The 12,949-nt window shown below is 46.3% G+C and overlaps 1 protein-coding gene across 2 annotated transcripts in view; it reads left to right on the top strand.

Annotated features, from left to right (window-relative positions):
* The first annotated feature begins 6,047 nt into the window (after window positions 1-6,047).
* Window positions 6,048-12,949, top strand: part of trappc8 (trafficking protein particle complex subunit 8) — a 125,795-nt gene continuing 118,893 nt past the window's right edge. For both annotated transcript variants that reach the window (XM_078398029.1, XM_078398028.1), the window contains exons 1-2: window positions 6,048-6,318; window positions 10,259-10,453. In XM_078398029.1, the coding sequence (XP_078254155.1) occupies window positions 6,162-6,318; window positions 10,259-10,453 (352 nt within the window). In that variant the 5' untranslated portion in view covers window positions 6,048-6,161. The remainder of the gene's footprint in view (window positions 6,319-10,258; window positions 10,454-12,949) is intronic.

The following is a 12,949-nucleotide window of genomic DNA, read 5'->3' as shown; positions in this document are numbered from 1 at the left end:
CCCTGACTCCGCTATCCTTAAGAGCTCTATCCAGCGTTCTCTTGAATGCATTCAGAGAATTGGCCTCCACTGCCTTCTGAGGCAGAGAATTCCACAGATTCACAACTCTCTGACGAAAAAGTTTTTCCTCATCTCAGTTATAAATGGCCTACCCCTTATTCTTAAACTGTGGCCCCTGGTTCTGGACTCCCCCAACATTGGGAACATGTTTCCTGCCTCTAACGTGTCCAACCCCTTAATAATCTTATACGTTTCGATAAGATCTCCTCTCATCCTTCTAAATTCCAGTGTATACAAGCCTACTCGCTCCAGTCTTTCAACATATGATAGTCCCGCCATTCCGGGAATTAACCTAGTAAACCTACGCTGCACGCCCTCATGTAATAGCAAGAATATCCTTCCTCAAATTTGGAGACCAAAACTGCACACAGTACTCCAGGTGTGGTCTCACTAGGGCCCTGTACAACTGCAGAAGGATGTTGTAGGGATCACTGAGGCATGGCTACAAGAGGACCAGGGCTGGGAACTGAATATTCAGGGGTACACAACGTATAGAAAAGACAGACAGGTGGGCAGAGGGGTTGGGGTTGCTCTGATGGTAAGGAATGATATTCATTCCCTTGCAAGGGGTGACATAGAATCAGAAGATGTTGAATCAGTATGGATAGAAATGAGAAATTGTAAGGGTAAAAAGACCCTAATGGGAGTTATCTATAGGCCCCCAAACAGTAGCCTCGACATAGGGTGCAAGTTGAATCAGGAGATAAAATTGCCGTGTCAAAAATGTAATGCTACGGTGGTTATGGGAGATTTCAACATGCAGGTAGACAGGGAAAATCAGGTTGGAAATGGACCCCAGGAAAGAGAATTTGTAGAGTGCCTTTGAGATGGATTCTTAGAACAGCTTGTACTGGAGCCTACCAGAGAGAAGGCAATTCTGGATTTAGTGTTGTGTAATGATCCAGATCTGATAAGGGGACTAGAGGTAAAAGAGCCATTAGGAGGCAGTGATCACAACATGATAAGTTTTACTCTGCAAATGGAAAGGCAGAAGGGAAAATCGGAAGTGTCAGTATTACAGTATAGCAAAGGGGATTACAGAGGCATGAGGCAGGAGCTGGCCAAAATTGACTGGAAGGAGGCCCTAGCAGGGAAGACAGTAGAACAGCAATGGCAGGTATTCCTGGGAATAATGCAAAGGTTGCAGGATCAATTTATTCTAAAGAGGTGGAAAGACTCTAAGGGGAGTAAGAGACACCTGTGGCTGACAAGGGAAGTCAGGGACAGCATAAAAATTAAGGAGAGGAAGTATAACATAGCAAAGAAGAGTGGGAAGACAGAGGATTGGGACTCTTTTAAAGAGCAACAAAAGTTAACTAAAAAGGCAATACGGGGAGAAAAGATGAGGTACGAGGGTAAACTAGCCAATAATATAAAGGAGGATAGCAAAAGTTTTTTTAGGTACGTGAAGAGGAAAAAAATAGTCAAGGCAAATGTGGGTCCCTTGAAGACAGAAGCAGGGGAATTTATTATGGGGAACAAAGAAATGGCAGACGAGTTAAACCGTTACTTTGGATCTGTCTTCACTGAAGAAGATACACACAATCTCCCAAATGTTCTAGGGGCCGGAGAACCTAGGGTGATGGAGGAACTGAAGGAAATCCACATTAGGCAGGAAATGGTTTTGGGTAGACTGATGGGACTGAAGGCTGATAAATCCCCAGGGCCTGATGGTCTGCATCCCAGGGTACTTAAGGAGGTGGCTCTAGAAATAGTGGAAGCATTGGAGATCATTTTTCAATGTTCTATAGATTCAGGATCAGTTCCTGTGGATTGGAGGATAGCAAATGTTATCCCACTTTTTAAGAAAGGAGGGAGAGAGAAAACGGGTAATTATAGACCAGTTAGTCTGACATCAGTGGTGGGGAAGTTGCTGGAGTCAATTATAAAAGACGAAATTGCTGAGCATTTGGATAGCAGTAACAGGATCATTCCGAGTCAGCATGGATTTACGAAGGGGAAATCATGCTTGACAAATCTACTGGAATTTTTTGAGGATGTAACTAGGAAAATTGACAGGGGAGAGTCAGTGGATGTGGTGTACCTCGACTTTCAGAAAGCCTTCGACAAGGTCCCACAAAGGAGATTAGTGGGCAAAATTAGGGCACATGGTATTGGGGGTAGGGTACTGACATGGATAGAAAATTGGTTGACAGACAGAAAGCAAAGAGTGGGGATAAATGGGTCCCTTTCGGAATGGCAGGCAGTGACCAGTGGGGTACCGCAAGGTTCGGTGCTGGGACCCCAGCTATTTACGATATACATTAATGACTTAGACGAAGGGATTAAAAGTACCATTAGCAAATTTGCAGATGATACTAAGCTGGGGGGTAGTGTGAATTGTGAGGAAGATGCAATAAGGCTGCAGGGTGACTTGGACAGGTTGTGTGAGTGGGCGGATACATGGCAGATGCAGTTTAATGTAGATAAGTGTGAGGTTATTCACTTTGGAAGTAAGAATAGAAAGGCAGATTATTATCTGAATGGTGTCAAGTTAGGAGGAGGGGGAGTTCAACGAGATCTGGGTGTCCTAGTGCATCAGTCAATGAAAGGAAGCATGCAGGTACAGCAGGCAGTGAAGAAAGCCAATGGAATGTTGGCCTTCATAACAAGAGGAGTTGAGTATAGGAGCAAGGAAGTCCTTCTACAGCTGTACCGGGCCCTGGTGAGACCGCACCTGGAGTACTGTGTGCAGTTTTGGTCTCCAAATTTGAGGAAGGATATTCTTGCTATGGAGGGCGTGCAGCGTAGGTTCACTAGGTTAATTCCAGGAATGGCGGGACTGTCGTATGTTGAAAGGCTGGAGTGATTGGGCTTGTATACACTGGAATTTAGAAGGATGAGGGGGGATCTTATTGAAACATATAAGATAATTAGGGGATTGGACACATTAGAGGCAGGAAACATGTTCCCAATGTTGGGGGAGTCCAGAACAAGGGGCCACAGTTTAAGAATAAGGGGTAGGCTATTTAGAACAGAGATGAGGAAGAACTTTTTCAGTCAGAGAGTGGTGAAGGTGTGGAATTCTCTGCCTCAGAAGGCAGTGGAGGCCAGTTCGTTGGATGCTTTCAAGAGAGAGCTGGATAGAGCTCTTAAGAATAGCGGAGTGAGGGGGTATGGGGAGAAGGCAGGAACGGGGTACTGATTGAGAGTGATCAGCCATGATCGCATTGAATGGCGGTCCTCTTGTTATGAAGGCCAACATTCCATTGGCTTTCTTCACTGCCTGCTGTACCTGCATGCTTCCTTTCAGTGACTGATGCACTAGGACACCCAGATCTCGTTGTACGTCCCCTGTTCCTAACTTGACACCATTCAGATAATACTCTGCCTTCCTATTCTTACCACCAAAGTGGATAACCTCACACTTATCCACATTAAACTGCATCTGCCATGCATCCGCCCACTCACACAACCTGTCCAAGTCACCCTGCAACAACAAGGTAGACTCTGTGCTGTGGTGGGCCCTGAAACCTGACTGGAAACTTTCCAGGATGGTATTTTGGTGTAGGTAAGGCAGTAGTTGATTTAGAATTACCTTTTCAAGGACTTTTGACAGGAATGGCAGTTTGGAATTAAGTCTGTAGTTGCTAGGCAAGGTGTGGTCTAGGTTAGGTTTCTTTCACGAGGGGCTGGACCACCGCGTGCTTGAAACAGATTGGAACGGTGCCAGTGGCCAGAGAACTGTTGATGATAGAAAGGATGCTGGGATAGGCTATTGCAATGACATTGCAATGCAATGGTTTGGGTGGGGACTAGGGGGACTCTGTTTCTGTTGCGACAAGGGGGGGGGGGGGGAGAGCAAGGGGAGAGCTGCAGGGTACTGAGAAGACACGAGTGAGGGCCTCATCTATGATGAGGGAGGGGAACCCCTGCTCCGTAAAGAATGAGGACATCTCAGATGTCCTGGTATTGAACACCTCATTTTGGACACATGCGGCGTAGACGGAGGAATTGGGAGTAGGGGATAGAGTCTTTGCAAGATGCAGGGTGGGAAGAAGTGTGGACACAAAATATTGGAGTAACTCAGCGGGACAGGCAGCATCTCTGGAGAGAAGGAATGGGTGACGTTTCGGGTCGAGTAGTCAGGATAGTTGTGGGAGTTAATTGGTTTGTAATAGACTATGGTAGCGAGTCTGGGTGAGAACATGGTCAGAGAGAGGAGGAGACGGGAGTTCTGTGACTCCCTCTCTTATCCGCCCTCTGATTCCCACCTCCCTCCTATTCTACGACCATGTTCTGACCCAGACCTGCTACCAGAACCACATGTGTTTCCTCAGTCTGTCTCCACCTCACTTCCAGCTTTCTCCCTGCTACTATAATTAGTCTGAGGGGCCACGACCCAAAATGACACCTATTCATGTTCTCCAGAGATGCTACCTAACACCATCTATAGGGTAGATACTCATGTAATAACAAGGAATTGCACATGCTGGTTTACGAAAGAAAGATACAACATTTTGGAGTAACTCCAAGTCAGATAGTATCGAGGATGGATAATTACCTTTGTGAACCAGGGCACAGATTGCAAGACCAGGCATGCTATGATGCTGTTTGTAGAACATTAGTTGAGTCAAGATGTTGGGTACTCTGTGCGGATCTGGTCACCACACTGTTGGAAGGGCTCAATAGCCTTGGAGGAAGTTTTGAGGAAGACTGGAGATTTTGGGTTTGTTTCCCTTTGAGCAGAGAGAAGATTCAGTGTACTTTACAGATACAGCGTGGAAACAGGTTCTTCGGCCAACCGGGTCCGCACCGCTGTAGTTCTATCCTGCGCACTAGGGACAATTTACAGATGTCAATTAACCTACAAACCTGCACATCTTTGGCGCTTGGGAGGAAACCATAGCACCTGGAGATCCTGACTGAGATATACCAATTTGCAGAGCATAGATACTCTGTTCGGAAACATATCTCCATGGTCCAGAGTAATGGGCAAGGGGTTTCGAGGAGATCTGAGGAAGAACGTTATCCCAGAGGATGTTGGAATCTGGAGCACACTTCCTGAGGGGTCGATGCAGCCAGCGAGCCTCACAAGTCAAGTCAAGTCAAGTCAATTTTATTTGTATAGCACATTTAAAAACAACCCACGTTGACCAAAGTGCTGTACATTTGATTAGGTTCCAATAGAAGAAAAAAAAATGAAAACATACAGTAGCACGCAAACAGTTCACAGCGCCTCCTCAATGAGCCTCAAACGCTAGGGAGTAGAAATATGTTTTGAGCCTGGACTTAAAGGAGTCGATGGAGGGGGCAGTTCTGATCGGGAGAGGGATGCTGTTCCACAGTCTAGGAGCTGCAACCGCAAAAGCGCGGTCACCCCTGAGTTTAAGCCTAGACCGCGGGATAGTGAATAGCCCCAAGTCGGCCGATCTGAGGGACCTGGAGTTAGAGAGGGGGGTTAGAAGATTTTTGATGTAGGGGGGGGAGTGTCCATTTAGGGCTTTATACGTGAATAGGAGGAGCTTGAAGTTGATTCTGTACCGTAGAGGGAGCCAGTGGAGAGAGGCCAGAATCGGGGTGATGTGGTCCCTTTTACGGGTACCCGTCAGGAGTCTCGCTGCGGCGTTTTGGACCAGTTGCAGGCGGGACAGGGAAGATTGGCTGATCCCAGGTTTAAGAAACGCCAAAAAGGCCTGAGAGCAACGTTTAAAGAGCGTTGAAGACTGGGACCAATTACTAGTAGTGTAGATGAAGGCATGGACATGCTGGGCCGAAGGGCCTGTGACGATACATGAAGGGGTGCAGTGCGCATGCGCGGCGGCGATGGGCGGGGCTTGGTTGCGGCCGCTTCTGATGATTGACGGCGGGACCGAAGGAACTGCAGTGCGCAGGCGCGGAACTAGGAGGCGGGACCTGGGTGGAAGTCACGTGGGGATGGTGGGCGGGGCGGCATGCGAAAGACGTCGCCCCTCCTTCCGATGATTGACACCTTGGCTCTGGGAGGTGGGGGGGGGGAGTTAGGCGGGGAGGGGCGTGACCGGGAATCGGTCACGTGAAGCGGCGCTGGCCCCAACATGGCGCCGCCGCTTACCGTGGGCCGGTCCTGAGCGCAGCTCGTCCAGGAAACAGCCGCCGACTGTCGGCGTCGCCGTGCGGGGATGGCTCAGTGCGTGCAGAGCGTCCAGGAGTTCATCCAGGACACCTTCGTTCCCATGGTGGCCGTCCTGTGCAGCGAGGCCGCCGACGGCTCGACGCGGAAAAACAACCTGTCGTTCGCCGAGCTGGTCCGGCCCTTCTGCCGCCTCACGTCCGAAGGTTGGTGCCGGCGCGGCGGCCCGGAGCCCCGCTGCCTGTCCCCTCCCCCGTGTCCGACTAGGCCGCACCGGGTAACACTCCCCTGCATCTCTTATTCCGCCGTGAGGGCCTCGTTCCCCCCTGTCATCTCCCCGTGTCCCCTCCCTTCCCTCCGAGAGGCTCAGTGTCCGTGAGGGCCCCCCCCCCGTGGCCGACTCGGCCGCCCCGGGATAACGCTCAACACGCCCACCTCCTATTCCCCCTTTGAAGGCCCCAGGTATCCACTCCTCCCTCCGCGAGAGTCAAATTTCCCCACCTCCCCGTGTCATTTCCCCATGTCTCCTCTCCTCCCCGCACTCTTTCCCCATCCCCGAGGGCTGAGGAACAGATTGTCGGGCCCGGCACCTTAATAATTATCGTCACGAATTTGTTGGTTGTCAGCGCTTACTCTGTTCATTTTGGCTGCGAGGATCGTTGACAACCCCGACAACATCGGCGATTCTTTGGCTATAAATTTGATAGTGAAAGAGATGACAGTAGAGCTTCAGTTGCGCGTTGGACAAGTGTCATTGGTGTTTTGTGAGAGTGTTATATCTTTTTCATGTGCACAAGAACTTTCACATCTTTTCAGGATATCAAAATACTTTTTTACAGCCAGTGAGATATTTTTGAATTGTGGTCAGTTTTGTAATATTGGTGACAAGTGTATTACAAGTTCCTGAAACAGCAATGGGACAAGGACTAATCATTTAAAAGATGTTTGTCAAGTGATGTGTTTTCAGCAGGATGTTAGGGAGAACTGCTATTTGAGAAGGATATTAGGGAGAACTGCTTTTTGACAGTGTTATGGGATCTTTTTCACCCAGTGGAGATGGCAGATAAGATTCATTTCATATTAAAGGCAGCACCTCCAGTTTGCCTCCACTGAGCCTCAGAGGCATAGAAAATGGAAACCCAACTTGTCCATGCTGACCAAGAAGCCGTATCTTCGTTAGTCCCATCTGCCCACGTTTGACCCATATCCCGCTAAACCTTTACTATGTGTGTACCAGTTCAAATGTATTTTAAATATTGTTATAGTACTTACATTAATTCACTCATCTTGACATGTACCCACTGCCCTCTGTGGTGGAAAAAAGTTATTCTTGGATCATTTATCTTTGTGCTTGGGATTCTGCAGGAAGATTTAAAACCACAAATTCCAATTTGATGGAGAGAATGCTTCCCACTGTGAGAAACAGCTGACCTTAATTTACAATTTATGGTATTATTTTCTGATTAGCCTGTTTCAGGTCTAAATTTCATTCATGTGATGTACTTGTACACATGGTTTGAAACTCTCCAATTCCTCAAAGGCTGCTGTGGTTTAAAATGTTTAACACTCAAGTTGTCTGTTTGTTAGTGTTCAGTTTATTTTAGAGATACAGCATGGAAGCAGCCTCTTCAGCCCATCGAATTCATGTCGACCATCGATCATCCGTTCACACTAGTTCAGTTCAGTTTAGTTTATTGTCACGTGTACCGAGGTTCAGTGGAAAGATTTTTGTTACGTGCTAACCAGTCAGCAGAAAGACAATACATGATTACAATCAATCCATTTACAGTGTATAAGGGAATAATGTTTAGTGTAAGGTAAAGCAAGCAAAGTACGATCAAAGATAGTCCGAGGGTCTCCAATGGGATAGATAGTAATCTACAGGACGGCTCTCTAATTGTGGAAGTGGTTCCATGTTATCTCACTTTTGCATCTACTCCCTACACATTCGGAGCAATGTTTGAGGCCAATTAACTAACAAACCAACATGTCTGGGGGAGTCCAGAAGCAGGGGCACAGTTTAAGAATAAGGGGTAGGCCATTTAGAACAGAGATGAGTAAAAACTTTTTTAGTCAGAGAGTTGTGAATCTGGAATTCTCTGCCTCAGAGGGCAGTGGAGGCCAATTCTCTGAATACATTCAAGAGAGAGCTAGATAGAGCTCTTAAGGATAGCGGAGTCAGGGGGTATGGGGAGAAGGCAGGAACGGGGTACTGATTGAGAATGATCAGCGATGATCACATTGAATGGCGGTGCTGGCTCGAAGGGCCGAATGGCCTTCTCCTGCACCTATTTTCTATTGTCTATTGTCTTTGGGATGTGAGAGGAAACAGGATCACCTGGAGGAAACATACACAGTCACATGGAGAGCGTCCAAACTTTACACAGACATCATCCGTGGTCAGGATTGAACCTGGGACTCTGGCGATGTTGGATGGCATCTCTAGCAGCTGTGCCATTGTGCTGTCCTGTTACATAGAAACATAGAAAATAGGTGCAGGAGTAGGCCATTCGGCCCTTCGAGCCTGCACCGCCATTCAATATGATCATGGCTGATCATCCAGCTCAGTAACCTGTACCTGCCTTCTCTCCATACCCCCTGATCCCTTTAGCCATAAGGGCCACATCTAACTCCCTCTTAAATATAGCCAATGAACTGGCCTCAACTACCTTCTGTGGCAGAGAATTCCACAGACTCGCCACTCTCTGTGTGAAGAAATGTTTTCTCATCTTGGTCCTAAAAGACTTCCCCCTTATCCTTAAGCTGTGACCCCTGGTTCTGGACTTCCCCAACATCGGGAACAATCTTCCCGCATACAATATGACCTCCGCATATGAGAGATCCGTTCAAGATTTTTATAGCGAGAACGAAGCACAGCATCTGCTTTCAAGCTTTTGCATCTTCTACTGGATGAGAGAGGGGATACAAGACAATGATTGGGGTGTGTAAGAAAATAACTGCAGATACTGGTACAAATCAAAGGTATTTATTTCACAAAATGCTGGAGTAACTCAGCAGGTCAGGCAGCATCTCAGGAGAGAAGGAATGGGTGACGTTTCGGGTCGAGACCCTTCTTCAGACTGATGTCAGGGGGTGGGACAAAGGAAGGATATAGGCGGAGACAGGAAGATAGAGGGAGAACTGGGAAGGGGGAGGGGAAGAGAGGGACAGAGGAACTATCTAAAGTTGGAGAAGTCAATGTTCATACCGCTGGGCTGCAAGCTGCCCAAGCGAAATATGAGGTGCTGTTCCTCCAATTTCCGGTGGGCCTCACTATGGCACTGGAGGGGGCCCATGACAGAAAGGTCAGACTGGGAATGGGAGGGGGAGTTGAAGTGCTCAGCCACCGGGAGATCAGGTTGGTTAAGGCGGACTGAGCGAAGGTGTTGAGCGAAACGATCGCTGAGCCTGTGTTTGGTTTCGCCGATATAAAGAAGTTGACATCTAGAGCAGCGGATACAATAGATAAGGTTGGAGGAGGTGCAGGTGAACCTCTGTCTCACCTGGAAAGACTGTTTGGGTCCTTGGATGGAGTTGAGGGGAGAAGTAAAACAGGTGTTGCATCTCCAGCGGTTGCAGGGGATGGGGATGAGGTGCGAGTGGTTCTTGATAATATTGTTTGCTAGAAGATTTTTCATACTGCAGCTAGGGTATTGAGTTAGCAGAATATCTGGAGAAAATGGGTAGAAGGCAGACAAGGTTAAGGGTAAATATCCTGATGCTCTTCAACATTTTGGATTCAAATTTTGTATTGACGACATCTTCATTGGACAGAAAATACAGACCTGGGTTAGATAAAGTACTCTGAGGGAGTTGAGACTTGCACACAGAGATGTGATTTGAATGTACTGCCTGAAATGGAACTGGAAATAAATTACATTTATCATTCAAGAAGGAATAGGATAATTACATAAGTAAGTTCCAAGGCAACGGGGCAAGAGCAGGTGAAGCAGAATTAATTGGATAGTTCAAGCACAATAGGCTGAATGTTCTTCAGAAATGTGAGCTTCTCTTGTGGGGGGTAATTGAGTTAACTTCAGGGAGTTTTATAATTGTCATTGAATGGAGGTCTTCATTGTAGAGCATGGCAATGACACCTGAAGAGTGTGCAAGGTGATTGATTTCTCTTCGTTTTTCTTCGTCTAGTTCATATGCGTGATCCCAACAACCAGAGCCACGTTATTAAAAACCTGCGGATCAGCGTTACCAGCATTGTCACTCAGCCGCCACAGCAGACAACCATTCGCAAGCTGTTAAGTGAGGTGGTTTCTGCTAGCCAGCCCGCAGAAGGATTGGTCGCTAATGTGATTACAGCAGGAGATTATGATCTCAACATCAGCGGTGAGCTCCCGGTTTCATGTTTATTAGTTACTCTGCATGTGAAAGTTATCTTGGCTGATGAAAACTGGTTGGAGATTCCATTCAATTTGGGTTTTGGGAATTAAATTGAATCAGTGCTTGAGCCAATCGCTGCTGATCAATTTTCCTTAACAAGTTTCCTGGAATAAAATTTATTACCAAGGGTCTGAAAATGTGCCTTTCTGCGGGTTGTGAGTTGTTTGCGTGTGATATATCTTAGTAATTAATAGCTGAAATGCAGTTTCCCGAAGGTACGTGCAGCACATGCCTTTGACTAAATCATACTTAAGCAACTACTAGTAGTCTTTTTTGATGTCAAAATGTACTAAGCGGATGACTCTGTACTGGATATGTTTTGCATCTTGTGCAAGATTAAAGATAGCTTTTATCACTTTGATTATTTTGCAGATGAATCCTGCATATGATGGTCTGAGTTAGAATTGTTTAGCTGGAGCAGAGATTAGCTGCAAATGCCTCCTTGAAGTACCATTTGTCAAGTGTCGTCTCCCATACTTCTGTCAAGACCTTGTAGTTGGTTCATATGCATCAATGCTTAGTTGCTTTGACTTCTTTTCTGGCTAGAATGCATGCTTCATGGCTTGGTGTGAGTGCTGTTATATCAGAGTTCAATCCTGTAGTTACTTTAAGGTTTAGTTCCCTTCAATATTTCCACTGCGCGGCTCTCTACTGAAGCCTTTGCGTTTTCTTAACGCAGGTTTTCTTGTAGCTCAAACTCACCTCCTTTCTCATTAGTTCACACTTTACCTTTACAATAAACTTAGACAAATCAACAACTTCTGTTACATCTCGTTATGCATTGATTTTATTTTTGGTTTTATACAAAAAAAAGTCAAGAAGTAGGTTTTGAATTCCAGAGCCTGGCTCGTGTTCTTTGCAATGGAGAGAGGGGAATAGAAAGGACTGCCAAAATATATTTTTAGTGATACGAGTACAAGAAGTGCACTTTGGGCATGTCATGATTCCAGATCCAAACATGTTTTGTTGTTCAAAACTAAAATTTCTCTTTCATGTGAGTGTCATCCAAGTAACTCGAATTGTGATGCATGTTTCCTCCTAAACTGTTGCTGCATGTGTTGGGATTTTAAAAGTATTAAGTTAAGACCAAATCTCAAGTAATATTTGGGACAGAATGGAAAAAGGAAGGGACGCTTTAAAAAAAAGAGGGTAACAAGGGAAAGGGTGGAACCACTCAATGATAAAGCAGGGAATATGGGCTTGGAGTCACAGGATATTGGCGACGTATCAAACTAGTTATTTGCATCGGAATGCACCAAGTCAAATGCACATGCATCGGAATGCCATGGGGGATAGTGAGATCTGTCTGGGGTGTATTAGTAGGCTAGAGATGTTGAGATCAGGAAGGAGGTGGTGTTGAATCTTGGAGATTTAAGGCAGATAAATCCCCAGCTATCCCAGATTGAGAGAGGAAGTACAGATCTTTGAAGACTTTTGAATCCTCTCCGGCCGCAGGCACACCCAGGAGGACTACAGAGTGCCCAATGCCCCTTTCTTTAAGAAGGGAAGAATGCTCTAGGAAATTATAGGCTGGTGAGCCTCAGAGCAGTGATAGAGAAGCTATTGGGGAAGTTTCTTAGCAATGGGATTTACTTGTATTTGAAAGAGAGTGGGTGAATGAAGGATAGCATGACTGTGTTAAGAAAGTTACATTTTGCAAACTGGGCTGAGTTTTTTAAAGAGATGATGGTGGTTAATCAGGGTAGAGTGATGGATGTTGAGTACATTAATTTCAGTAAAGCATTTGACAATGCTCCCCATAGTTGGCTGGTCGAGAAAATTAAAATGCATGGCGTCCACTGTGACATTGTAGTTTGGAGTCAGAACTGTCTTACCTATGGAAGACAGAGGATTGTGGTGGAAGGATGTAATTCTGGCTAGAGGTCTGTGACCAGTGGTGTTCCACGGGGATCTGTTCTGGGACATCTATTGTTTTCATATAAACATAGCACAAAGAGTAAGGAAATTTGTGTTTGGTAGATTATTTCTTTGTTGTAACAATGCTTCTTGGCAATAAATCTTATACCGTTGGAAAGCCTGTTTATTTCCCTTTTAAATGGTGCCACATTTGTAAGGAACATGCATTTGTGGGATGAGCAGCAGAGCTGAGTATATGGGTTGCGCCCATGAAAAATTTGCCAAATCTTCTCTGCCAATGCCAAACAGCTTATTCTGCTGTTGCTATTGACTCTTGTTTTGAGTTTCTGGTACCCCCAGGTGCTGACAATCAGGTGCCTGATTGGCACCTGATTAGCAGCATCTGTGAGCATGGGCCCTGCTACAGTGGTCAGTAGGTGTCTGCTCCAAGAATCGGCATGCCACGTTCGACTGATCTGGATAGGGCCCGTGCGATAGGGCAACTTCAAGCTGGTGTTCCGCAAAACCAAGTTGCGACATTATTTGGAGTGAGCCCTAGTACCATCTCCAAAGTGAAGGCCAAGT

This window comes from Rhinoraja longicauda, chromosome 4 (assembly GCF_053455715.1).
Source record: "Rhinoraja longicauda isolate Sanriku21f chromosome 4, sRhiLon1.1, whole genome shotgun sequence".
Lineage (NCBI taxonomy): Eukaryota > Metazoa > Chordata > Chondrichthyes > Rajiformes > Arhynchobatidae > Rhinoraja > Rhinoraja longicauda.
The sequence above is the reverse complement of the archived record's forward strand: the minus strand, read 5'-3'. Positions and strand labels throughout refer to the sequence as shown.